At 38.4% G+C, this 27,214-nt stretch overlaps 1 protein-coding gene across 1 annotated transcript in view; it reads left to right on the plus strand.

Annotated features, from left to right (window-relative positions):
* Positions 1–27,214, plus strand: part of LOC111158311 (single-minded homolog 1) — a 64,323-nt gene that overhangs the window by 17,009 nt on the left and 20,100 nt on the right. Inside the window, exon 9 of the mRNA XM_022520282.1 lies at positions 20,574–20,742. Coding sequence (XP_022375990.1) covers positions 20,574–20,742 — 169 coding nt within the window. The remainder of the gene's footprint in view (positions 1–20,573; positions 20,743–27,214) is intronic.

Below are 27,214 nucleotides of genomic sequence, written 5' to 3' on the forward strand. Positions count from 1 at the left end.
CACCCAGCGCTTAGTAGAAATGCTATTTTCTCATTGGGAAGTTAGTCAAGGGTTTCTATTTGGAATCAGACTATACTAATAGGCCACGAGGACTTGATTCATTCCGCCTCGTTTTAAATCACCAAATTAAAAATGTAGTGCTTGAAAATATGGTGCTTGGCAATAGACTATTTACTCTGTGCCCTGTTGAATAAGAAATTTTAATTCAATAGACTTCAGAAATGACTTTGGTTTAAATGAGGATTCAGTATTCAAGAATAATGGTTGTTAAGAAGAATCTTTTTATTCCTTTCATTTAATAAATGGCATTAAAATAAACACTGTTGGGTTTTTGTAGTAGCAAGAAAGCTGTGGATTTTAATACAGAGCAGAAAACATACCAATATTTTGGGTATCATGAAATAAAACCGTCTATTTTATGAATGCATTTTTTATATTATCAAAGTACACATAAGGGAAAATGGCAAAACATAATTCATAAAATAAGCCACTCTGTGAAGCAGAAGTATTAAGGAGTGAAAAATTATGTCTGCTTACCATGGAAAGGAAATGGACATTCTTTAAGAAGGTGCTTTGTATGTCTGAGACATCACAAGCCTTATACATACACTCTGTTCTCTGGTGGGTGCCTGTGGTTAGTAATCATTTTTTATCAAACAGCAGGGTATATAGTCACACAGACCCATATAAATGATCAGAATGCAAGTTAGACCTCCCAATGGGTAAGCTTAATTTATGTTTGGAGTCATTTTGAAATATTCTGTTTTGTTTTCCAGTGGATAAGTGTACTTCCTTTCTTCTGTTGACTCTGTCGTTCTTCACTTCACACACTTCTCCAGAGTTGTAGGATTAGGCTACCAACTTTATATCAGATTAAAAAGATGTAATGAGGATAAATGATTTTCAGAAGGAAAAATAGCATGGTTCATATTTTTCTCAATGTTTTGTACCTCGGAATGAAAATGGAAATAAACACACAGAAGCACGCAAGATGAAAAGCTGAAATTGATTACCCTTTTATGAGCCTCAACTCCAATCCTTTGTATAAAAATTCTTAAGACAATTTTTATAGCTGCAAATGTGGAAACTGCCTTAGACGAAATGTCATCAAGTGGCTCTGTGTGTGTTGACAGGATTTTCATAATGAACAGGTTGCAGTTTGTTTGATGTGTATATCACACATCTGGCTGGAAGTTACTAATTTACATTGTCTTAGCAAATTAAATAGATGGCTATTGATTCTCTATGGTAGCAGTGAACTACCACATACATTTGTTTTCAAGGCTAGTTCTCTTTGCAGCCTGAGAATGATAAGTGAATTCTTTCCAAATATACTACCTCAAACAATGTACTTAAAACCACAATTGGGCAGGCCAGATGTTTTCCCAATTTAGACATGTTAGTAGCATACATTTTTCAGGGATTGTTGTTTCATGAAAGTAGAGAGAATTTTAAATAAGCATTGGTTAAATGAAGGAGTGACATTGATGGAAGCTGCATTCATAAGAAACTCATTTTTCAAATTTCCTGATGGCCAATTTATTGTTGAAGTTAAAATATGCCTAGAAATACCCATAATTATTATCTGACAAAAGTGATGATGAATAGAAATATTCAGTAACCTTGTTCTAGTAAGCAGCTGCATCTGCGAATACAGGCATTTTAGAGGCTGAGGTAACCGTCTTTGTACGACCATCACACACGTGTTGGTGTTCTGAAAATCTACGGAGGAGAGGGAGAGGACACTATGATTAAATTTTTAAAAACTCTCTTAGTTTTTCTCTGGATGCTTGAGGGTCCCTAAAGCTTATACAGCTCTTCATTAAAACTCAAAAACAAAAACAAAAACAAAACAAAAGACTTCTCTCAAACCAAAAGACTGACCAGTTCGTGATTTTCTGTAAGACACACATACCTGTTAGCTTTATGTTCCACATTAAAAATCATTCTTATAGGTCTTGAGTGCCCATAGGCTTTGAAATAAGTGTTCAGTAGGACAGGCCACTCTCCCTGATTATTTTCAGGAGGATAGATGAATGGAGATACTGTCTAGTAACACTGAATGTTGGGGAAAGTCCAGACAAGTATGGAGAGTATAAGGAATTCTGTGTAAAAACTGAGTAATTTTCTTGAATTCATATTTCCTTGGGTTTGTTTAATTAGTAGTACTAATTATTCATAGCCAGTTCAGATGGAAAACATTAGTACTCAATGTGAAGAAAATTGAAATTGTGGAACACCCAATAAACTATGAAAAGTAATTTCTAGAAAAATTAAGAAGAATCTTGATTCTTTTTAGGTTATTAAACTTCATATGTTATAAAAATAAAACTTTTAAAATCTACTTTTAAGGATAAATCGCAAAAGTATAAAATCCCATTTTAAAATGTTTAAGGACATCACTTTTTCAAACATACAGAAAAATTGAGAGACGAGTACAGTGAATACCCACACATCGTCTATAATATAAGCCATTTTTGTTTTATCTCCTTTTCTATCTATATGTATGTCTATCTGTATTTGCATTTTTTCCACTAAATTATTTCAAAGTAAGCCACAGACATCATGATTCTTCATCTTAAATAACATTCTCTTACATAGTCACTGTACCATTTATAGCGGCACATGTGTGTAGAAGGTTACAAAAATATTCATGAGATCTAGTTTACTGATGCCATTAAAAACAATCTGTCACTGACATTCATCAAGTACTCACTGATATATGACCTCAGTAGGTTGACTGATAGTTGGTGTTTTGTGAGGGGACTTCCGTGGGATATAGTTGTAAATGCTAGTGTATTTTAAATTAGACTTTTAGTAAGAATTATAAGTTAATACAATTCTGACATTCTTCTCTGCAAAGTAAAAGAGAGAGATTTGAGAGTTATTTTGGTAACTTTGGAATCACAGACTTAATATCTTTAACCATTTTTTGTTGGTGAGGGAGGCTTCTCTGCTTACATCCTAAGTTTAGGATTGAACGTTGTTTTAGTGGAAAATCTCACAAACTGCTTTAGAGTGATTCATCGAACACATAGGAATTTTCTATTAAAATTTCTATTTCAGTGTTACAAAAAGCAGAACAAATAGACAATTTGAATTAGTGGTCTATGCAACACTACCTGCTAAGTAATCCTTTGCATTTATAGAAAAGTTTGGGCAAAATGCCAAAGGAGACATAACTTCCTTCATGTAAAAGGAAAAAAAAAAGGGTCTCTACATTGTAATTATTGCAGGTCCAATATTTTTGCTTTTCTTTTTATAAAACATCTGTAGTTCCCACATTTATTTATTTATTTATTTTTTTATTTTTAAAATATTTTATCTTTTTAGTTCCCACATTTAAAAAGGGTCTTTAAGTATTAACATATTCTGTGAATATAAAGCCTTATGTATAAACTTATCACAAAGCAGCAGATGTTAAAATATGTTCATGTTAGTTTGCTCTTTCAAGTGTATTAATAGTGCTGAGTGAAGTTCAGCATTTAAATTAAAAATTATTTTTTATTTAAATTGTTATTACTACTAGGAAAGTTTAGAAAATGCTTTTTAAAAACTTGACCAATAATATATAAAGTTATAGAAATAGATTTTATTTCTCTGACTAACAAAACCATTTTTTATATTATAAATAATGTCAAATGAAGTGCCTTTTGACTTAGCAAGCCATAGCAAAATATAAAATAATTTACTCTCATGCTTTGGATTTGTGGAGCACTTGTTGCTTAGATTTAATTTTTTGATCATTAAAAAGAATAATCATGCTCTAATGTATACCTGTAAATTAGATTGATCCTTAATTGTGTTTAATCTTTATTATAATAATATTGAACATCAAAGCCCCAGTTGTCCTTTTCAAATGATCTTTTAAGTAAGTGACTGATTATAGAAATGAATTGAAGACATATTTGTATGAATGGTAATTTATAACAGTAAAAACTATTAATAGTAATTAATAGTGATTTTATAACTACTAAAACACTTTATTAAAAGAAAGAGCTCGGGGATTTAGTCTGTTTTATAGTTCATACCACCAGTACTCAAATAATGTTATCCTTCATATCCTTTTTACTTATTGTAATTTTTTTATCAAAATGATCTGTATTTAGTTTTGAATTCATCATTTATGTACAAATTTTGTATTATTATTATTATTATTATTACAAATGCTGAATATAGCATCATTACAAAAGCGGAATATTTCTTTCAAAGAGCTGTCACATTCATTACCTAGTTTGCTCCTTTGATAGCTCTGTATGAGGGTGAGGGCAGGGATTTTCTAGGTGAGAAAACTGACATCAGATATGCCAATAAGTGGGGAAGCCAGGATCAAAGCCTGGGGTATTGACTCCAACTGTATGCCAGGTTTCTCTGTATGAAGGTGGTGGTCAGAGATAGTTGCAGGGGAGGAAATATCTGGTAGAGAGGGATGGATTTAAATGGGTGAGGCCTGTGTTCAGCCCACCCACCTTCCGGATAAGCTTTCATCTGATCTCATGATGGAAAATTAAAAAACTGTTTCTCTGTTGCTGCTTCATAAATATGTACAGATATTGACAATGTAGTGGTTTAAATTTAGCAATGCTCTCTTCTCAGTCATATTCAATTAAAAATATATCTTTTCCCCCCTGTCTCACTAAGGACATTTTCATTTTGTAAGAAAAAAATGTGGCCTGCAAACATTTTAGTTTCTCCCTGAGTTCCTTACCTTTAGTTTACATAGATACATTATTGCTATTCCTAATTATTTCATTTCTGCAACCAGACTTAATATTTTATGTTTTTGTTAAATGTGTTAAAACAAACGCCAGTGGATTGGCAAGCTAAATCATCCTTTTCATCAGAGGAGACACAAATGACCTCCCATGGCAATGGGGTATTTCCTAAATAGTGTTCTGCTTTTGAGGCTCCTGGGTGGCTCAGTGGGTTAAAGCCTCTGCCTTTAGCTCAGGTCATGATCCCAGCATCCTGGGATTGAGCCCCACATCAGACTCTCTGCTCTGCGGGGAGCCTGTTGCTCACCCCACCTCTCCCTACCCTGCCTACTTGTGATCTCTGTCAAATAAATAAATAAAATATTTTTTTAAAAAAGTAGTGTTCTGCTTTTGAGGGAAAATGGCAGAAAATGTTGTCTTCTGGGGATTCTGTTGGTGGAGGGAGGCTTGGGATGCAGAGCCTCCCAGCATAAGTGAGTCATTCTTGGCCCTTTGGCAATGCTGCTACTGGGCTGCTTCCCTCTCCCCAGGCTTCTCTGGCCTCCATTCCTTTCTTTGTTCTTGCCCTGACCCTGGAGGGCACTGAGTCACAGGACCTCTTCTTTAAAAGATTCCTATGGGGAGGCCACTTGGTATGTGCTAAATGACCAGCCTGACCACTCTTCTCTGGCTGTTGGGGCAGAAAGCGTTCTGATCTTTGCTTCTTATCATGGAACAACATGGTCATTAACTTCCTGAAGGCAGGGATATACATGTGATTGTGAATGGACAAATGCAAATGAAGCTTTACTGGAACTCCTGAGAAGTATGTTTTCATCTTCTGACTTCATCTATCTGACTTCACAGTTTGTTTCGTGAACACTGTTATGTTGATTCAAGGTGTGTGTATGTGTGTGTGTGTGTGGGTGGGTGGGTGGGTGGATTATGCATGTCTTGATGATTTAGTAAGAGGTTGTTACTTATTTCCATGTATCCAGTGCTTTCCTGTTTGTTCTCACTGGCTTGTGGCATCTTTCCAGCTGAGCAGGTAGTGATAGAAAATTCATCTGGGTTGAAGTGCCAGTGTCTATGCCTCAGTAGTCCTGCAGAAAGGATTGGCTGGAGTTTAGATGAAACCTGGAAATGTCTGAGTGCTTATCGGTAGAGGAATTTCGTTCTGGAATTCCATTCTGTCTTGTTTGAGGGGGTAACTTTGCCACTTCCTTCTTCTGCCTCAGGCATTCTGAGGTCTAGGGAGCTGGCAGGGGTGAGAAAGGTGGTCCATGGTGATGGCAGGGCAAGGGGGGGTGGTGAGAAGAGAACTTACTTTTATGGGGCATTGACAATGCTTAGGGTCTGGCCGAGGCTGGACCATCTGTTTACCATCTGTGGCTTTTACTCTGGGAGGTTATATTGCAGTTGGATTGTGATTTTGTTTTTATAAAATCCCATAGTATCATTGGAAGCAACCTGCAAGGGAAAGGCATGGGCTTTGGTGTTAGATGTATCTGGGTTTGAATATGCTTTGCTGCATTATAGCTATGAGACTCTGAGCACAGCTCTACTTCTTTGAGCCTCGTTTTCCCCATCTGTGCAATGGGGATGTTTTTACTCACCTTTTAAGGACTAAGGAGGATTAAATAAAATAATGTATATATATATAGCACAGAACCTGGCAGAAAGCAGATGCTCGAAATAACTGTTGTTATCAGCTCTTGCCAATTATGTGATGTCAGCTGAAATAGTTTGAAAAGGGAAGAGTGGTTCCCTTTTTAACTTGAATTGCTAAATCTTCAAATTCACAAATTTAAGTGTTTATCTTCCTTCCCCTCCCCAGTTCCTCAACACACACATCTCCAAATGTTGCGCTCTTTGTGGGTGATGGTTTCTATAGTTTGGTTAAACTCACCCTGTTTTTCATTGCTGTCGTTATGTATTCTACAGGGAGCTGAGCTTTGTGCTTGGAGGGAAGGAAGCCAATATTTATTGAGTACCTTATATGTCCCAGGCAAAGTGGAAGGTGCATTACAGGGAAAAAGAAGGTTCTAGGAAACCTAGCTTTTATGAAATTTCTAAAGTTAATTTAGTTGGAACCAATGTTTGCGAACTTTACCAATGTCAATAGTTATAATTTAAAGTGAATAAAACATGCAGTACTGGCCTTTTTGATGGTGTCCAGTAGACTGTTTGTATATTTCCTTTAATCTGTATGGACTGGGTATGGATAAATCAAGTGTTTCAGAGAGTATGGCAGAGTGCAATGATTTGTTGCATGAATATACGAAGCAGAGGTCTTAGCATCTCTTGAGGAGTTTACAATTTATTTGGAAAAGTAGAAGAGTTCCATTTAAGTATTTAAGAATTCAGATTAGTACAGTTGGAAGTGATACGCTTGGGCTATTTGTTGAGAGCACAGAATTCAGAGAAGCTTGAATGGTGGAGCTACTAGGGAAGGAGTAGGAAGTAGGGGTGGAAGGAGAGGTAGGGTCTTTTGAGATGGAATGGTGACATACGCACCTTTGTCTCATTGTTCTTTTTTCCATGAACATTATAGCACAATTAGTATTATTACTCTTCAAATTAGCTTCAGTGCTTGTCTCACTGTTCTTATCTGTGCTGGGTTTTCTTTCCTCCTCTTACCTTTTTGCCCTCAACTTTTTTGTTGGAACTGAATATGTTTCATCTGAATTGGAAACTATTTTCTCTAAGCCTCTTACTTTTCTCAAATTAGTGCTAGCATATATCTTGAACATGTTCACCCAGCCTTAGTAATACTGTATGTGTGTGTAGACACACACACTAGTGTCTAATGTGAATGTGTGTGTGTGTGTGTGTATGTAAGCATGAGTCTTAGGAAGGCAGAGTGTTGCCCAAGAATGAGAAATCCCCAATCATGCTAATCCATCTGGAATGGATTGTTAGATCCTACTTCAGATGATTAGGACTAGTAAGCCTTTAAGCATTCATAAATGTTTTCTTGAGCACCTATTATGTGTCAGGCACTGTGCCAAGTTCTGGGGATATCCAAATGAATGAGACAGTACCTGCTGTTAAAAGAAATAAGCACAAGTACAAGCTCTATCCCAGCTTTATTTCCCTATAGGCTTGCTGAGGATGGATTCGTTCCTGGAGGGAAGCGCTTCCATCCACTATTAGAAGAAAGCCCAAAATGCCTTGGCACTGTTAAGGTCACCTGGGGAATAAGCTTGCAGGTGTGGTCAGACTCCCCTTGGTTAGGTGGTGGGGAGGGAGTGGAGGCAGTGAGAGGGGCTGAGCCCCTGGGGAGGGCTGTGCATGTGTGCCTTCGAGGGAGATCTTGATTGGCTGCAGGGTAAGGAGTCCATCTCAACTCTGACAAAAACACTGTTGCCTAAGGTGTGTCCTGAGTATCTCTTTATGTCAGCCCGAGAGAGCAGTTGTGTGTGCCAAGCTGATTTTTATCCTGTTGCAATGATATTGAGCTGCTTTTTGTTCTGTTTTGAATGGAGTTTTTCAGTATTTTGTGGGGTTGACTGCTAATAGGATTAGGAATCTTACTGAGTTTTAAATGGAAGAATCACATTAGAGTCAAAATAGTCTTTGCATATTTATTACATTAAAAAAGTTTCTAATGATCTTAGGTCTTTGTAATATTTTTAACTTTTCTTTTGTAAGGGGTAATTCCCAGGCATTGCTGCCCTGCCCTGGAAAGACTGTGTGATTGTCAGCTGCAAGCGAAGAAGGGGTGGGAAGGTGCTCTGTTTGTTGTCATACTTGGAAAGGTCAGGGGGTAAGAAGGACTTACATTCAAGAGGCTGCTGCTTTATGCCAGAGGCTCAGAGAAGCCAAGTAACTTAGCCAACACAACACAGCTACTGAGTCGACATGCTAACCCAGAGACAGGACTCCAGGGCCCACCTGATTTCCTCTTTGGCATGCTGTCTTTAAGTTGGTAACCTTGTACTAAGGTGGGCCATATGTAATTGCCATTTCTTTACATTTAAAGCAGTCTAATATTGGCAATTTCATATGATTCCACCTAATATTTGGGAAGTAATATGACACTTTGAAGAGATTTTGCAAAAGTCTGGATAGTTCGCTAAAAGAGTTCACTATGGGGTCTCCGCCAAGTGACCTAATAGCTTCACAGAAGTTTTGGTGTACTCAGAACCTAGCCAGCTGCCATGCCATGTGCTTAACCCCTGGGTCCGACCCTACGTCCCCTTCGCCAGTTTAGGCATCAATAGTTATGACCTTTCCACAGAACAGCAATACATACCCAGAGAACACTATTTTATTTGGAACATCTAATATTTTACCAGGATTCAAATGGGCCTTGCTGTCTTTACTGGAAGGATATTTTCCCTTTGATTGATTGTTAAATGGATAGAGACCGTGAAAGGATCTCTCTCTTTCTCTTTTTCCTGGGGATTTCTTGTTCAAACAGAATTTGTTGTATCCACATCAGTAAAGCCGTGCTAATATGGGCTGCTGGCCAGATCGTGGAAATAGCCTCATTATATTGAACTGGATGTCATAATGGTCCCCATTAAGGTGGGATTCTCTCTATGTTTGTACTTTTAAACCCAAGTCCCTTGCCACTTTTTACATCTCTCTGAGAATAGCAACATTCTCTGGTAATACAATCTAAGAATGTGCTGTCTCTTGCCTCCTCCTACTGAAAACCATTACAAAAATAGAATCCCTGGTTCTGAGCATTTTTAGGGGTTTGTAGCTTGTTGCTGTTCCTCAGTCATTCATTTTACTGTCTGCACTCGTGATGACTATAATGTGTTCCCGTGGCTGAAGGTAAGAACCCATGAGATTTACTTCTTTTGACACTCCCATTAATTGATATTGGTGTCCAAATATATGACAGGAAAAGAGCAGCTTTTTTTTTTTGACACAAACCAAATGAAACACAAGGTTTTTCATTTTAATTTTTATAAGCTGTTCAGAGGCTAAGACTGTTGAAAGTCAAGTTATATTTTGTTGAGGTTCTATTCTCCACAGGAATAGCTTTCTCACCCACTTCTGACCCTTACAAAGGTCCTTCCTAAACCCTATAACTAACCCCCTGGCAGAGAGAGTGAAAAGAGCACACCTCCTATTTTCAACTTCACACAAACTCCTGGAACAGAAAAAGTCCTTGTGATCACAAAGAAATAATCTTCCACAACACTGGGAAATTTGCATTCTATATTCAAGACCAGAGGGTCCCAAACTCCCCACACTTTGTGGAGAGACCCCACAAGTCTAAACCTCATGGCACCATTGAGAGCTCTGCCCTTTTCTGCACAGCACAAAGGAACTGGCATTTCTGTAGATAAAAGAAAAGCAGCACCTTAGGCTTTGAACTCCCCAGGAAAAGACACAGCAAAAATGATGGCATGATGCGAGGTTTTCAAATGCACAAATCTTCATTTGTTTAACTTAAATATTTTTAAATATGTCCTATAGCATTTATTCTTGATTAAACCTCTTCTAGGTAGTTAATCATTAATGGTTTCTTTACAGTTGCTGTGCAAACAGTTCATTCATACCTATGACATATCAAATCTCACAGACGTGTTCTTTAATTGGATTCATTTATTTCTAATCTCCCTAAGCCCTTACTACTGTAATGCTTGACTAAATATACATAAAACTCTATTATTTAAATTGCTAAAATAAATTTGAGGTATATTTTATGAATAAAAATTCACAATTCAATGAATGTTCTGCCATTATTATTATTATTATTATTATTATTATATGTCTTGCTGATGAGGCATTATTTAAAATTGTCTGGTAGTGTTTAAACAACTTTAATCAGGGACGCCCGGGTGGTTCAGTTCATTGAGCAGTTGACTCTTGATTTCAACTCAGGTCATGATCTCAGGGTCCCAAGTCAAGCCCCAGGAGCAGCCCTGCAAGGGGCTCCAATCTTTGTGGGGAGTCTGCTTGAGGATTCTGTCTCCCTCTCTCCTTCCCTTTTTGTACATTCTCTCTCTCTCTCTCTGTAAAATAAATCTTACATTGGGGAGGGTATGTGCTATGGTGAGTGCTGTGAAATGTGTAAGCCTGATGATTCACAGACCTGTACCCCTGGGGCAAATAATGTTAATAAAAATAATTTAAATAAATAAATAAATCTTTAAAAAATAAACAACTTTAGGGACGCCTGGGTGGCTCAGTTGGTTGGACGACTGCCTTCGGCTCAGGTCATGATCCCGGGGTCCCGGGATCGAGTCCCACATCAGGCTCCCAGCTCCATGGGGAGTCTGCTTCTCCTTCTGACCTTCTCCTCGCTCATGCTCTCTCTCACTGTCTCTCTCTCAAATAAATAAATAAAATCTTTAAAAAATTAAAAAAAAATAAAATAAAAAATAAGCAACTTTAAACGAAATAAGTGTTCAAACAAAATAAGTTCTGAATTATCTCTAGAGATTTTGGATTGCCCACCAAAATGCCCAAATTTTCATTGCCTTCATAGTTGGACTCAGAGAGCTTATATAATACTACACAGACTATATAGTTATCCATAGAGTTCATTACCAGAGATACAATAGGCATCTGCCTTCATTTATGACTTGTAGGGCTTGAGAAGTTTCCTTGGCCCCCACAAAGATGTCTCAAGAATGGCCCATTGTTTTATGCCTAAAATCTACTGTTAGATATTTACCTCTTTGCCTTTAGACAGAGAGCTCAGAAAAGGTTAAAAGAGTCAAGTCTCATCTGTGATTTTTCATTGGTTCCGTTTACCGACTACTTTCTTTAGAGCAGTAGTTCTCAAACTTCATGCACCAGAAGCCCCTGAAGAGTTCCTTAAAACTCAGCTAGCTGAGCCCCACCCCTTAGAGTTTCTTATTTGTAGGTCTAGGGTGGAGCCCACAATTTGCATTTTTAACAAGCTCCTGGGGGGTGCCCATGCTTCCAGTCAGGGGACCATACTTGGAAAACTGGGGCAGTTGTTATATGGGATAAGAAAAACTAAAGAAATCAGATAAAATTCCCACAGAGAAGATGGAAAACCACTGTAAAGGGAGGGGACATTCCAAAGACAAACTTCACACCTTCCCCAGGGCCCAGCCTTACTGTGCATCTCACCAGACTATTCCCATCCCATCCCTTTTCGCTTCCTTTCAGCCTCCTCTGGGGACACTACCTGCTCCTGCAGATCCACACTGGAGAGCTACAGGGCTTGGACTTCAGGCTGCATCTCAGTTACAGCTCACTCTCTAGGGATCTCATGCTCTCTTGCTGGCTTTAAATCTTATACATTGATGACCAGCCCTCATCTCCAGCCAGACCTCCCCACTCCACGACACCCAGATCTAACTGCCTGCCTGACATTTCCACTCAAATGAATGACAGGCATCTCTAAATAGGCCCACACACAACTCTTGCTTGTTGCCCCTGTCCATGAATCTGCTCCTTCCCACCATTCACCCAAGCTGCTCAGGCTAAAAACTTAGATGCTCTCCTTGACTCCTCATTTTTTCACAACTTCTATATAGTCCATCTGCAAATCCCTATTACTTCTCTATCTTAGGTATTGACAAAATTCTAAAGGAAACATACACTTGAAAAGCGTCAGCTTAGTAAAATGACAATGAAGGTGAAGGGGATGGGCACAGAGGGTGGGAAGGTGAGAACGAATGGAAAGACATGGAAAGCTGGGGCCAGAATAACTTGTATGCATTTTATTTTCTATTTGTGAACATTTTTAAAAGTAAGAAAAACTCAGCTGATATTAGTATTTTCTTTCTTTTTATTTGACCCCCCCCCCCCCCCGCCTCCCCAGAAGAGGGCTAAAATTAGTGGTGTTGATTGTAGAAAAGGAAACTGGCATTTTAAAATTTATGCCTTTGGTGAAAGAGACAGCACATTTTGCACTGAATTTGTTTGGATCTAACTTTAAAAGACCAATACCTCCCTAACTGCCCCCCAACCCTGGCCCAACTTGGAGAAAATAAGAAACAAAAAAGCTCTAAGATCAATAGAATTTGGAACTTAGATCTGTAGGATATAGTACACCTAAACTTCACTAGCTCTAGATGTAGAATAGATCTCTGAGCATAAAAAATTAAGTTTTTCAGAACAAAAAATGTGGCCCCCAAAGTAGGGTTTACTTCATTTAAGTTTTACTTCATGATAAATATGCCATCTATAACTCACAGGAAGCTGAACTTTTGTAAGAAACTACATGGCAAGACTTTCTTTTTTTCAATTATAAGCAATAATTTAGGTTATATTCTCCAAAGAAGGAAACATAGAGTCAAAGAGTTCACATGAAGGTCTTCAGAGACAGATAATTCTGTAAGGTAGGAAGGGTGGAAAATAGATCAGAAAGTAAGTGAAATGTATAGGCACTGAGAGAGCATATGGACATTTGGACATTTTAAAATTATAAATGGTGTTCATGAGAAGTTGAACCTGTGGGAGAAGAAGTTTCGTGGTGTTGTCCCTCCCATAATTTAATATTACTCACAAAGAAGAAATCCTGGAACTACAAGGAAGAAAAATTGGGGAATTTTTTTTTTTTCATTTCATTTCAATACCAGGTGGGAGTGCCTGGTTTGCCCCAATTAGAGTTTCTTTTTCATGAACTCTTTTTTTCTGATTATGAAAGTGGTACATATTTATTATAGAAAGAATGAAGATAATACATAGAGGTATAGAGGGAAGGTAAATAACATCTTTAACCTATTTTCCAGATAGTCACTGTTAACATTTTGATTTTTTTGTTTCACCCTACGTGTATGTAAATACATGCATATATGGTACATGTCAACTTAAAAAGAGATAATTTTTCACTTTATCATTAGTATTTTTCACATCATTAGAATAAAAAAAATTGATGCCTGCATAATGTTTTATCACATGGGTATACCATAATTAAGTAATGGTTCTATTGTTGCTTTTTATTTACTTATTTACAACTAAATATAAGAAATTATGCTAAGTACCCTTGTATATAGACTTTTGATGCTTATCTCTGACTATTTTCATAAGATATATTCCTAGAAGTTGAATTACTGGATTTAAGAAATGAACATTCTTAAGACTCTTTTTTTTTTTTTTTAAAGATTTTATTTACTTATTTGACAGAGAGACAGAGACACAAGTAAGAGAGGGAACACAAGCAGGGGGAGTGGCAGATGGTGAAGCAGGCTTCTCGTGGAACAGGGAGCCCAATACAGGGCTGGATCCCAGAGCCCTGGGATCATGACCTGAGCCAAAGGCAAAGTTTAACAACTGAGCCACCCAGGTGCCCTATTCTTAAGATTCTTGATAAACACTGATGGTTTACTCTTTTTAGCATTAGTATATAAGAATGTTCATTTACTTCACCTTGTCTTCATTGAGATTTTAGTGTCATTAAAATAAAATCTTTGTCGATTTGAGAGATAGAAGTGACAAAAAAATCTGAAAGCTGCCTTAATTCATATAGGTTTTTACAAGTGGGCTAAAGTTTTAAAAAATCATTCCTCAGCAATTTGTAGATTGTTTACATCCTTTTCATATTTTTCTATTTCAGAGATATTGTATTATCGATTTGTAGAAGTTATTTCTCTGGGGGTTTAAAGTACTATTCTTCCGCACTCCTTCAGTACAGTTGTAATAGTTCCAAATAAATGGTTGAAGATAAAACCAATTTAGTATTCTAGTTTAAGTATCACATATGCCATGCCTGAATCGTAACTTGACCAAAAAATCAGTACATTTTCTTAATATGCATAATGCTAAAACATGATTTGTTTCTTTAATTTAGGATCTCACAGAATATCAGAATGATCATTATTATTTACAATTTTGGAGTTTAAAAATCCCTCACATAAACTTACTTACTTAGTAGGTATTTTTTTCTTGCTTATGTAGAAAGGTTTGCCAGTTTTTAAAAATTCTGGTCATTTGGATTTAAGATAAATAAAAGTTTATTGCATTGAGAATTATTTTGTTAATCAGTTGCGAGAGAGCATCTGCTCTCTGTAAGATATGGTACTAGACAGTAAACGGAGACTATCATAAGAGAAGGAATTCAGGAGATTGTTGTCTGATACACTATTTGCCACACTGTGTGACAGGAACTAGATGTGCTAAGTGAGCGTTAGAGACCGTGGCCGGCGTAGGCGCTGAGGGGAGGAAGCAGGAAATCACTGTGGCCTCTGTAGGTAAAGAAACAATGTTTATTCTTCCGATCCATGAGCATGGAATGGTCCAGATGCATGTTGTGGCGGGTCTGGACTTACCTATATTTCAACTTGTTGTCATGGGTTTGTGCAGAGGTTTTCCATAGTCTCTGTTGTGAGGATGGTTGACTTTGCTACATCTTACCAAACTGTTACAGTTTTTTACTTGCTTTTAGTTATTATTTGCCTCTTATTTACATCCCCTGTCTTTCCTTCTTGAAATTACAGTGTGAGGGTAGACTTTGTGCCTAAGCCATCCCTCCCCCTTGTCGTGCCATCCTCTCCATAGCATGTTGGAGGAGACCTACAAAATAGAGGAGAAAGATGTTTCTAGGCAGAGGCAGTGTTTATGTAAAACCAAAGACTTTTGGGGAACTACTGAAATCACTAGAGCAAATGGAGAAAACCACAAGGAGCAAACACAAATCCACTTATTAGTATGAGACTATTATATTTCCAAGGGTGCCTTAGCCTAATTTCCCAGCAGATGTCTTCGTTTGTGAGCCTCTCACAGTATGGAATCCTCCTTATCAGCTCTCTCTGCTGGGCTCCATGGGAGCCTGAAAATGAAACATAAACTAGGTCTCTCTGCTGCAGAGGTTTACCCAGTGGCCGGGCAATAGCTCTGCCAGAATATAAAGAAGGTAATGCCCTTCGTGTGACGGTGATTCGAGAATCCAATTAAAAAAGTTTAGCGTAAGACGCAGTCGGTCCAACTTAATCCGATCACACTTTAATGCAATCCTCTGCTAATTGTAGTCAGCGCCTTGGAGCCAAATCAATTGTATGTCTCTCTTTCCACGTTTTCCTCCGTAATTTGATCACCTTCAGCTGGCTTTTTTTTTGTTTGTTTGTTTTGTTTTTTAAAATAGCTCAATTGGGAAATCTGGCAACATCTTTTAAGAATAGCCACATAACATCAAGCCAGCAAAGACACTTCAGAATGTCCAGCTTCAAAAGTGACATGTGAGCAGCAAAAAGTCACTTGTCTACAATGGAAGAGCACTAGGAGATGGCAGAGTTGAAGAGGAAAGGTTCTTGGGAAGAATCTTGACTCACCATTAACTGAGAAAATGCTGCTGATTGCTTATCTCTACAATCATTGCAACTCATCTGAAGTTTGCAAATATAGTCATATGCTGCCGTTGGCACCATGGACACCAGTCTCCCAGTCAAAACGATAGAAATTATATTAATGCATTTCTCTGAATCTAAAAGTGCCTCTTAATGGTGAAGAGAGATCTCTTGTTTGCTTTGCAAGGGCATCACACTGAGGTCCCCTATGGCAAGTTGGCACTTACCTTGTGAGTGGTCATGGCATATCGCTGAAGGCCAGGAAGGCCAATGATGCCAAAATGGCCCCTTTTATTCTATTGGAATTTGAGTAATTCCAAATATGTACATGGCTATTATAAAGTTTAGAGTAGACTCAGATGGTTAATTCTGCAAATTGAATGATTTCTGACTGTCCATAATGGAATAAGAGGATTACTTTGGTCTGTGCAAATATGAGTGAGATTGACAAGCTGCAAGTCCTAGTGATCGCAAATTACCCATTTCACATTGCTTTAGGAGCCAGGGTACCTGAGGATGTCTGCAGCTCTAGTACAAGTCACTCAACAGAGAAAAAAAAAAAAAACAAAAACAAATGTAAATTGATATCAATAGCCATTTTGAAAAATATGCCAAAGGGCATATGCCCACAGTTCCTCTTTTGATATGCCCGTTGTATCCTAGAGAACAGTGTGAGCTGCCCTAGTGAGGGGAGCCTGTGGAGTCCTGAATATGGTCTATGTGGCACTTTTCAGGAAAGCTTTACAAGTAGAGTAGGGCTGTGTCCTGTCCCTCCTTTACTAAAGTCACCTAAGTCTAATACCTCACTGTACTCATTCCAGAGTCCCTGGGTTGTGCACCCAAGTATTTTATTTTGTCTTGCTCCACAGGGGAACATTGAATGGCTTTGCTAACTGTGGTGTGTGTGTGTGTGTGTGTGTGTGTGTGTGTGTGTGAAAGAGAGAGAGAGAGATACCAGAATGTGCCTCACTGCTGAGAAGGGAGGGAGTGTCTGGGTTTAGAGGAGGGAAATGGAACTCATAATGTGATTCCCATCAGCATCTAGACCTTTAATCTATACAAATGAAATGCTCCAATTTAATAGAATTCTAAAAGTAAAACAAATGCTTTGTTCTTAGTGAATCTGTCATTCAGAGCTGCTCTTGGTAGCACATCAACTGTACTTGAAATGTCTTTAAGTGGGTATTTTTTTATTGTGCTTTTCATCTTAACACATCTTTGAGTTGTTAGAGGAATAGGAAGGCTGAGCTCCTCTCAGCGTATCAGGTGTGTGCTACTCTCAAGTCCCCATTTGCTTACTCAGCAGCAAAGAGCTTACCTTAGTGAGTATTTTGGCCATACTGCAATAGAGCTTAGAGACTAAGAAGCAACAGAACAAATTAATATGAGTTAGCGGTAGAGAGGAAAGAAATACGACATAAGGAGATGTTTGTAATAAAGTGTATTATAATAACTACCAAAGTGGAACTATTGTTTTGGGGAAGTCAGGTGCCAAAAAGCACCACAAAGTACGGAAGTAAAGAAATAATACTTACTATTTGTTGAGCATTTACTATGTTCTAGGCACTGTGCTATGAGCTTTCCATATAATATTTTTCTAAACCTTAGCACATCCATTGCTATGAGTTATAAAGAGGAAATTGAGGTCTAGATGGGTTGTTACACACTAAGTGGCTCAAACCATGGTCTACCTGACCTCATGATATTTTTGTTATTTTTGGTGGATTCTTTATGGTCTTTTTAGATGGACAGCAAAATATTAATATTTTTGTTTATCAAAAGTATTTACATAACTCTTCTTATATTTTTTAGCATTTTCATGTGACTCTGTAGAATTTCAAATCCTTTATTTGTTTTGAATTTTTATTTAAGCCTATTTGGAGTATTTCTATCATTGGAAACTAGGCAAAAACTTAGGGAAGACTTCTTCAGTAGTTGAGATGCATACTCCCAGTGCCTGATAGTGTATGCGAGAGAAATGAATCCTTGTTTACTCTCTGCTTATTGCCATGAAGTCTCTGTGCTGAAATGTTGCATTGAGAGTGTGTTTTAAAAATTATGTGCCCAAATTTTCAGGGGTGCAGGGTTTTTGCTATCAGTCTGGGTCTTGTCAGGCAGAGACCGAATGGATATACCAACACTCTCTTGACACAGGAGATGCCCAAGCATAGGAGCTCTACCTCCTGTCAGAGCCCACCTTGCTCACTGTCACATGCATGTGATCTCAGGGAAGATGGTCAGAGACTCACAGCCCAGAAGGCTCTTTTCCAACAGAGAGATATTGTTGGGCTGCTGGTTATTAATAGTCACTGAGGAAAAGAGTCCTTTCTGAGTTGCATCTTTATCTTCTTCCTCTTCCAGATGTGTGAAATATGCAGTTGACATTGGAACATAACAAAATGTCTCTTGACTTTTGCCCTCTAGGAACTTGGAACTCTGAGGAATGATTAGATATTATCGCTTGAAAAATAAGGTTGGAGGAGGAAAAGGGTATTTTCTGGTCCCCTTCCTACTTCCTGCAGGAACTGGCCTTGGTGTCTTCTTCCTGAGCACAGCAACTTAGTCCTTCTGTTCATTGATATCTCCCCAGGACCTCCACAGAGATACTCAGTAGACATGTATTGAAGGAATGAATGGGGTTAGCAGTTGGGAAGGGCTTCAGAGGCAAGTAGGATTTAAGATAGTTCTTTATTAGAGGAGTTCTATAGGTATGTGTTGGAGGAGGAAGAGAGGAAATTATAAGGTTAGTTTGGGGAGAAGAATTTTGGGTGAAGTGAGGAGCTGATGAAGGAAAATTTTCATATATTGTCAGAAAAATAGGTGGGAACTACATCTCTAAATTTCAATTTAGAAACTGAATTTCTAACCAAGAAGTGCAAAGAGTCTGTGTTGTGTGTTTTCCTTGGGAGATGATTAGAGTAGTAAAGCACATCAGTCATATGATTCAACTTCCCAAGCCTGGAATACATATCGCATGCCCACCTTCTAAATTTTTTTGCTTGCATAGGATAATTTTTTTTTAACTTGCCCTGAGTAGTCGGACTATTTGATATAAAGTCATTGTAATTTGCTGACATATACCACTATATTGTAGTTTGTGGCCATGCTATTATTGAACCTGTTTTAGCTGATTTCTATCAGGTATAATAGTTAGATATTTCTATCTATATATTTATATATTTTTTTCTCTCTATATATTTCTATATATGTATATTCTATATATTTCTATTCCTTGTCACTTGTCACTTGCTTGATTTTCCTTTGCCTTTGCCTGATCTCTCTGTAGAAGAATAAGGAAGAGGAAGGGAAGGTAAATGAATATTTGTTGATCTCTGGAAATCTACCAATCACTTTAACATTTTGAACTTTATTAGTTTATTACATTTAATATGCCTACTTTAATCCAAAGAGTATTAAAAATGCATGTAAATTTTTTTTAGAAAAGTGAACCCATTAGATAAAAGGAAAAATAAAAGAAGTCAGTGTTGCACAAAAATGCCTGCCCTGAGGTCTTTGTATACTTGTTGGAGGTGGTTACAAATCAGATTTGGGGTCAGAGTTTTTTGACTTCCAGTGGAATGGGGGAAACATGATGGGTTGTATGCTTCACGGTATCTGTGAGATAAATCAGTTTCCCAGGAGCAGTCCAACTAGTTCTGGAACCTGAAAGGGAATTCTCCCACAGGTCCTCATAAAGAAGACTATGAAACATTTTATTTTGGCTGCCAGTGGGAAGGGTTGATATCTTCTTATGGAAACTGAGGAGTCCGTCAAGATTCTCTCTCCTGACGCGGTCTGAGGTGATAGCTGTGGGCAGGGCCAACCTATCATCTTCAGTCCCTAAATACCTCAAGCCATACCCTTGTAATGAGCTCTCCAAGATATACTCTTTATCCTCTTCACATCACAGTCTGCAGTTATTATGTTTCATATTTGCTTACCATGTCTTCTTGGAAATAGATTATAATCTGTGGAAGGGCAAGGACTCTAGGCTGTTTACTCATTCTTCCATTTCCACATAGCACAAAGCCTGGTATATATTAGGAGCTTAATAAATATTTATTAAAGATGGAATGGAAAGAACTGGTGGTAAAATGTACCCAAATGTAACTGAATTAGTTAGCCCGTTAAAAGGGAATTTTAACTACTTATAAGCCTAGTTTCACTGGTTTGCTAGCTATAAAAATACTAGGAATGTTTACCACAATGATTGATCTTGGAACAGCTGACATTCTTTTTGCCAATAATCGGATAGCATCAGATGGCCAGTTGTCTGTTGAATTCACCCTATACAAAAAGTCTGTTAGAGTAGATTTTATAATCTACACCTCACTGATGAGGACACAAAAACTCAGAGAAGTTGAATTATGGATTTATTTTCTACTTATAATCAAAAATGTATTTTAAAATCTAGACATTTTCATGAGTATATCATATAATTTGGCTGTGGTATATGGGGCAGCTACCTCTGTATACATTAGTTAAATGTTAGGCATTTCTAAAATAATCAAGGTGTTTGTGGCTACCAGTTATATGGCTAACTTTTGCTGGCTTTCTTTTCAAATATGGATTACTGCCAATCCTGGTGAGAGAACACATGCACCCATTTCCTGTGGTGGCAGATTAAGGGCTGTGTCCTCTCACCCTACAGGGACACAGAATACAAAGGATTGCAGCTCTCCCTGGATCAGATCTCAGCCTCTAAACCAGCCTTCTCCTACACCAGCAGTTCCACTCCTACTATGACTGACAACAGGAAGGGGGCCAAGTCCAGGCTCTCCAGCTCAAAGTCAAAATCCAGAACTTCCCCATATCCTCAGGTAGGTGCACTGCCATTTTGCAACTTTCTTTTCTTGTTTGTGTGTGGGGATGATTTGGTTTGGTCTCAAAGTTTAGGAAGTCTTAACACAGTTTGGAATTCATTATCTGGTTGTAATAAATTTAAAACTTCTACGTAAAGCTTTCTAAAACTATCTTCTTCCGCTCTTCTCCTTTTAAAATAACTATGCTAGTAAAAATTTGAAATGATCCTTGGTTTGCTGCTTTTATATGGAGATTGTGAGAGTCTCAGTTGCAGTTGGAGCCATAACTGTTTTTTTTTAAGGAGATTGATCGAAAAGATGTAGCTGGCATAGCAAAATGTGGAAAACAAGAGCTTAACATGGTAAAATTGATTCTTAGGATAGGAACTGAAGTAGAGGGAAATGAAAAGGTGGAGGCCAAGAATCAAGGCTGCGTCTTGTCATGAGATGTGTGCATGCGAGGACTATCTGGGGAAGGAGGGAAGTAGAATCTACCAGATGGCAGGAATGGTAGGAAAAGCAACTCTCTTCTCATCTTGACAAAGTGGTGAGCTGATGAGACCCAGATGAGGTAACTCTAGTAATACTGCAAGGCACAGGATGAGTCTGTGCTCTTGGGAAGAAAAATACTATTTTTCTGATCAGTCACTGTTAGAAACTAAACTGTACCAAGATACATGCACAATTGTCTCCTGGCCTGAAAGAAGTGGGACAGAATTGGGGATTTTCTACTCCTAGGATCTTGGGACCATCTCATCTCTATCCTTTTCCTTAAGGTGCCACATCACTCGAGTAACTCAGGAGAAGATTCCTAGGCTTATATAAAGCCAAACTGGATTTGGAGTTATTTTGTCAAAGTGGTCTTTAGCGTTTATGTTTTAAATATAGTTTTTAAACTAAACATGGCCATCTACTGGTTACAGAAACTGTTATGGCCTTACTTATCAGAGCGATATTACTCTGTTGATTTCTACAAATGTGTATACTATGTGAGGAAATGTCATTTGTTGAACTCATGCTTACTAAGAAGCTACTATTTGCTAGATTATTTTAGCAGCTTGGTATATAAAGATGAGAAGATCATGGTCCCAAAAGATTTATGTCACACAATTTAAAATCTCCCACAGAAGGCTAGATCTCTTTGCTCTGACAAAAGGGGGGGAGTTGATATGTGATGCCTAGACAGTTTTCAGTGTACACCCTCTGTTATGAGGATTGAGCACTTTACTTAAAAAGTACATTTTAGTTAAAGTCACCATGGAGGAGGAGTTGCTTCTTTTTATTGAACATCTGAGAAGCTTTTATTATTACAATCTTGTACCTTGGGGAAAATTTTTACTGTCTCTTTTTATTACTTGGAAGTATTGATTATGCCTTTGGGTAATTTTATCCTTAAATAAACAGGAATGTTGAACACATAGATGAAAGAAGAATTTAAATTAGGAAATACTATGTTAAGAAGGCATTTATCTGTTGTTATACAGAAATTAAGCCATAAAATATCTCCCCATTGGACTTCCCAAAACTCACTAATTCTATTCTTTCATTTACAGCTCTAACATATAAAATTTGTATTAGTTTGCTCTAATGGTAGACTGCTCATTTTTTAAAGATTGATTGATTTCAGAGAAAAAGAGAGAGAACAAGCATGAGTGGGGGGGGATGGCAGAGGGAGAGAGAATCTTAAGCATGCGCCATGCCCAGCATGGACCCCAATGTGGGGCTCGATCTCACAACCCTGAGATCATGAGCTGAAATCACAAGTTGGACATTTAACCAACTGAGCCACCCAGGTGTCCCTAGATGACTCATTTAAAAAAAAATGTTTTAACTGCCATTAGACTGCTCTTTGTACATGTGGTCATACATGGAGGAGGAGTTAATTTGAAAGTTATACATGTTTCCTAGTTTATTTTAATTTTTTAGAAGATTTTATTTATTTGAGAGAGAGAGAGCGCTCGCAGGAGCAGAGGGAAGCAGCGGAGGGAATGGGAGAAACAGGCTCCCTGCTGAGCAGGGAGTCCGAGAAGGGGCTCAATCCCAGGATCCTGGGATCATGATCTGAGCTGAAGACAGAGGCTTTAACCCACTGAGCCACCCAGACACCCCACATGTTCCCTAGTTTAAAAAAAATACAGAAGATTGTCTACCTTGGACTGGCTGCCTCTGCCTTTGGTAACTCCTCTATATAAGTTCTCCAACCTACCAATGTTGACCCATAGATAGGGACATCTCTATGCCTCTATTTAGCAGGAACAAGGTACAAAAGATAAGACCTTCCACCCTCAAGAACCTTAAAGATTTAAGGGTCAAAATTGTTTAGAGGGGGAATGATGTGGAGAACAAAGGCAAGAAAAAAAATGTAGATAAAATTAAATTTCCTTATAACCTGCAACCCACAGACAAATACTTGAGGCTGGTAGAATAGACATCGCTCTAGGAAGCTCCACTCTTACTGTTCATGCTTTGCTAGAGGGAAAAACAACCTTAGCTTGACAATAGTAAGGCCTCCAGGACGCTGTGCATCTTCTTTAGCACATGAATGTTCTTTTGGAAACTTCCCTCTTTCTTTGCCTTCCTCAACTCCAACTTATATAATCAATTGCTCCTCATGACCCCAGTGCAGACTTTTCTGCCCATGAGTCCTGTCCCCATGCTATAATAAAAACACCTTTTGTACCAGAAAAAAATAATAATACAGAAGAGTGAAACGTAGATGAAAAAACCACCTCTATTCCCTTATTTTCCCTCTCTGAAATCGCGATTTCTTCTGGAAATATTCTAGGGTGTATAAAAATCATGCACATGCCCACACATATGTCCATATAGGATTTCTCTTGCTGTTTGTGTGTCCATTTTTGTGGCTAGTACTTATATATATGTAGTCCTTAGAACTTGGCTGTATGTCTCATTTGAAATCACACAGGGGGCACCTGGGTGGCTCAGTGGGTTAAAGCCTCTGCCTTTGGCTCAGGTCATGATCCCAGGGTCTTGGGATCAAACCCCTCATCGGGCTCTCTGCTCAGTGGGGAGCCTGCTTCCTCCTCCTCCTCCTCTCTCTCTCTCTCTCTGCCTGCCTCTCTGCCTACTTGTGATCTGTCAAATTAATAAATAATAATAAAAAAATCTTTGAAATCACACAGGCACGGATTAAGTTTACTTAACATTTATGTGCCTAGTAAAGGTTATTTTTAATTGTGTTTACTTTAGATAATCTTGGTGCTAAGTCAATCATTGACTGAGTTCCTACTATATGGGCTACTAATATGTAGCGATCAGAAGTGGAACACACTGCCTTTGCTTTCAAGAAGCCACTCCTATAGACAGATGAGGGGACAGGCATTTGCAGTGAATTGTCATGGGGTGAGCAGAAGGCCCTCTGGGGGCACATTGGCAAAGCGTGAAATCTAGGGCAAACTCCTCACTGTATCTTCTGGAAGAAAGCAATTGGGTAGCATCATCTTGGATTCCAAACCCTTAGAAATGTTAAAGAAAAAAAATTAGCTACTCAGAAGTCCCATTTGTTTCAAATTGTCCTTATGTTATACTTACCCTTTAATTTTCGTGCATCACTGCTATTACGTGTCCTTGACTCAGGAGATGCTCGCTGATCCCCTGCAGTGGAAAGATGCTTTGCTGGCCATTGTGGTGAATGAGGGTAGCGGTTGGGTGAAAGTTGCTAGAATATAAAGAAGTGGTATAAGAAATGTCCTTAAGCTTTACAGGACAGCTGAAATGATAATTTACACTTTAGAATCAGTACTGCATAGGAGAGAGATGACATACACAAAGGGCTTTATGAGTGGGGTCAGCTGCAGGGACGGTAGCCTGGATGACTGGGGAAGGCATTGTGCCTGACCTGGCTTTGAGAGTTGGGTTCAGGCGTACAGGCATAAGGAAAGGATGAGGACACTTCAGAAGACCAAGATTATGAAGAAATGGCAGAGATGCATTGTGACTGGAACTGGAGCCAAGTGGGGAAGATTTTCGTCCCTGTGGTTGAGGACTAGGAATGATACATTGGGAAACGTTGGTTGTGCCAAGTATCTGCCAGGCCAAGGAATTCCGAATTTGTTTTTCCGAAAGTAGAGGTTTTTGAACAGGAAATGAGGGCATTAAGGTGGTTGAAGTAAGGCAGACTCCTCATGTGAAGAATCCTGGCATGCATCTGGGAAGGTCTGAACTAAAGTTCTCTACAGAAGTAAACAACCTGGGACGCCTGGGTGGCTCAGTTGGTTGGACGACTGCCTTCGGCTCAGGTCATGATCCTGGAGTCCCGGGATCGAGTCCCGCATTGGGCTCCCAGCTCCATGGGAAGTCTGCTTCTCCCTCTGACCTTCTCCTCGCTCATGCTCTCTCTCACTGTCTCTCTCTCAAATAAATAAATAAAATCTTTAAAAAAAAAAAAAAAAAAGAAGTAAACGACCTTAGAGAAGAAGAATGGATAAAGTCCTTTTTTTCCTTGGCTGCTTGCACCAATTCTCCTTATAGAGTTATTTTGATCACTAAAGATTTATCTTGAAATTATACTTTTAAAGATTTTATTTATTATTTGACAGACAGAGAGGCAGGCAGAGAGAGAGAGAGAGAAGCAGGCTCCCTGCTGAGGAGAGAGCCCGATGCGGGGCTCGATCCCAGGACCCTGGGATCATGACCTGAGTCAAAGGCAGAGGCTTTAACCCACTGAGCCTCCCAGGCGCCCCTGGAAATTATACTTTAAAGCTTATTTTTTTGTAGTCAATGACAAACTCATACTGACTATTCCTTCATAGGTTAATAGATCCGTAATAAATGCATTTTTGGTTCCTAAATGACCAAGCTTTTGCGTTTAAAGATTTCATTTATTTATTTGACAGATAGAGATCACAAGGAGGCAAAGAGGCAGGCAGAGAAAGAGAGAAATGAGGAGGAAGCAGGCTCCCTGCTGAGCAGAGAGCTGGATGCGAGCCTCCATCCCAGGACCCTGGGATCATGGCTGGAGCCAAAGGCAGAGGCTTTAACCCACTGAGCCACTCAGGGGCCCCAAGTTCTGTGTTTAGTTTTGAATACTTCTGCCCCTTTTCTCAAAAATAAAAAGAAAATCTCGTCTGTTATTTGCATGGTTACATGCTTTCAGCGTGCAAATTCTTCTCATTAGAATTTTCAAGAGGCAGTTTCCAGAGCAAAGCTGAGCTCACATGGTACGTCTTGCTCCTCTTATTAGTTATGTAAATGGTGATTTAATTATTCTATCAATGTTATTATTAGGCTCTTTGCTCTATGACACGTTGGGCATATCTAGAAATCTCTCAAAGATGTCTGCTGAATGGCAAATAGTAACACTGCTTTTTGGAATTATTTAGGCACCCTTCTTTGAACATGTGAGACATGCACAAATTGTAATTTGCTGTCACACCCAGTTTGCAGTAATAGATGAACCTTCAGGTCCCTTCTTGATATGAGATGCTCTTGGGAATGATTTTAGACTTGATTATATTATAGCCACTTAATGAATGACTCAATCACCTTTGTACCTCTATGCATTACTCAGGACAGGAAAGGTTAAAACAGAATTGTTTTTGAATGGTTTTGGGAAAATTGTCATAGGCACTATTATAGTTGATTTCTGAAGACTCTGCACAGAGCTATTGTGCTTTTCTATATTAAGGCAAAACTGTTAAGGCCTGGGGATACATTATGACAGTTGTATTTTATTGTTCCTGGGTTTATGTTTATGAAAATAGCAACTTGTTTTTATAGTTCTGTTGAATCAGAGATGTTGAGCTTGTAGAATTTATTTTTCAGACCTTATCTATTAACGATTGCTACAATATTTTTCACCTGTCTTTATGGAGGGAGTCATGGTTACTTTAATATAGTCGGATGTTATCTTGCTATGGTTTAATCATGTCAATCATGAATAATTTGCCTTCCTATTCCATAGTCCCCACTCCCCATTCTACCTCCTGATTTCAGTTTCCTTTTAAATTTCTCATTATGGCATGTTTATAGTTGTTAGGTTTATTATAGACAGTGCGTGCCCTCTTACTTTATTGCATATTCCTGCCCTCCTCTTGCTTTTTCCCTAGTCAGTAATAACCAATACACCATGTAATTCTGTAATAACAGTGCATGCATACGACTGCTTGTGTTTCTGAAATCTGAAAGTATTTAATCACTTGCTACAGACACACGTACCACTTGCAGGTTTTACTCCACATCTGTTACCTTAAATAATCCTACAGAACCCTCTTAATTTTCACTGCCAGCAATCTGGCTTCCTTTTGGTGAAGGTAAAATCTCTCTTTCTACAAAGGGTCTTTCTGGCCTCAAAAGTACACCAGTGACTGCTATGCTAAGAGCCTAACATCTTAAGCTCCAGAGAAGAGAAGGACCAAGGATTTTTCAAGTATAGTACTTTTATGACTACCAGGATAGACATATTCTCATTTCATGTTTATATGTAGTATGAAAACATGTAATCCTTGATTACTAACCACAAGAAAAGTTT

Source organism: Enhydra lutris, unplaced genomic scaffold (assembly GCF_002288905.1).
Source record: "Enhydra lutris kenyoni isolate GAN:26980312 unplaced genomic scaffold, ASM228890v2 scaffoldscaffold58, whole genome shotgun sequence".
NCBI lineage: Eukaryota > Metazoa > Chordata > Mammalia > Carnivora > Mustelidae > Enhydra > Enhydra lutris.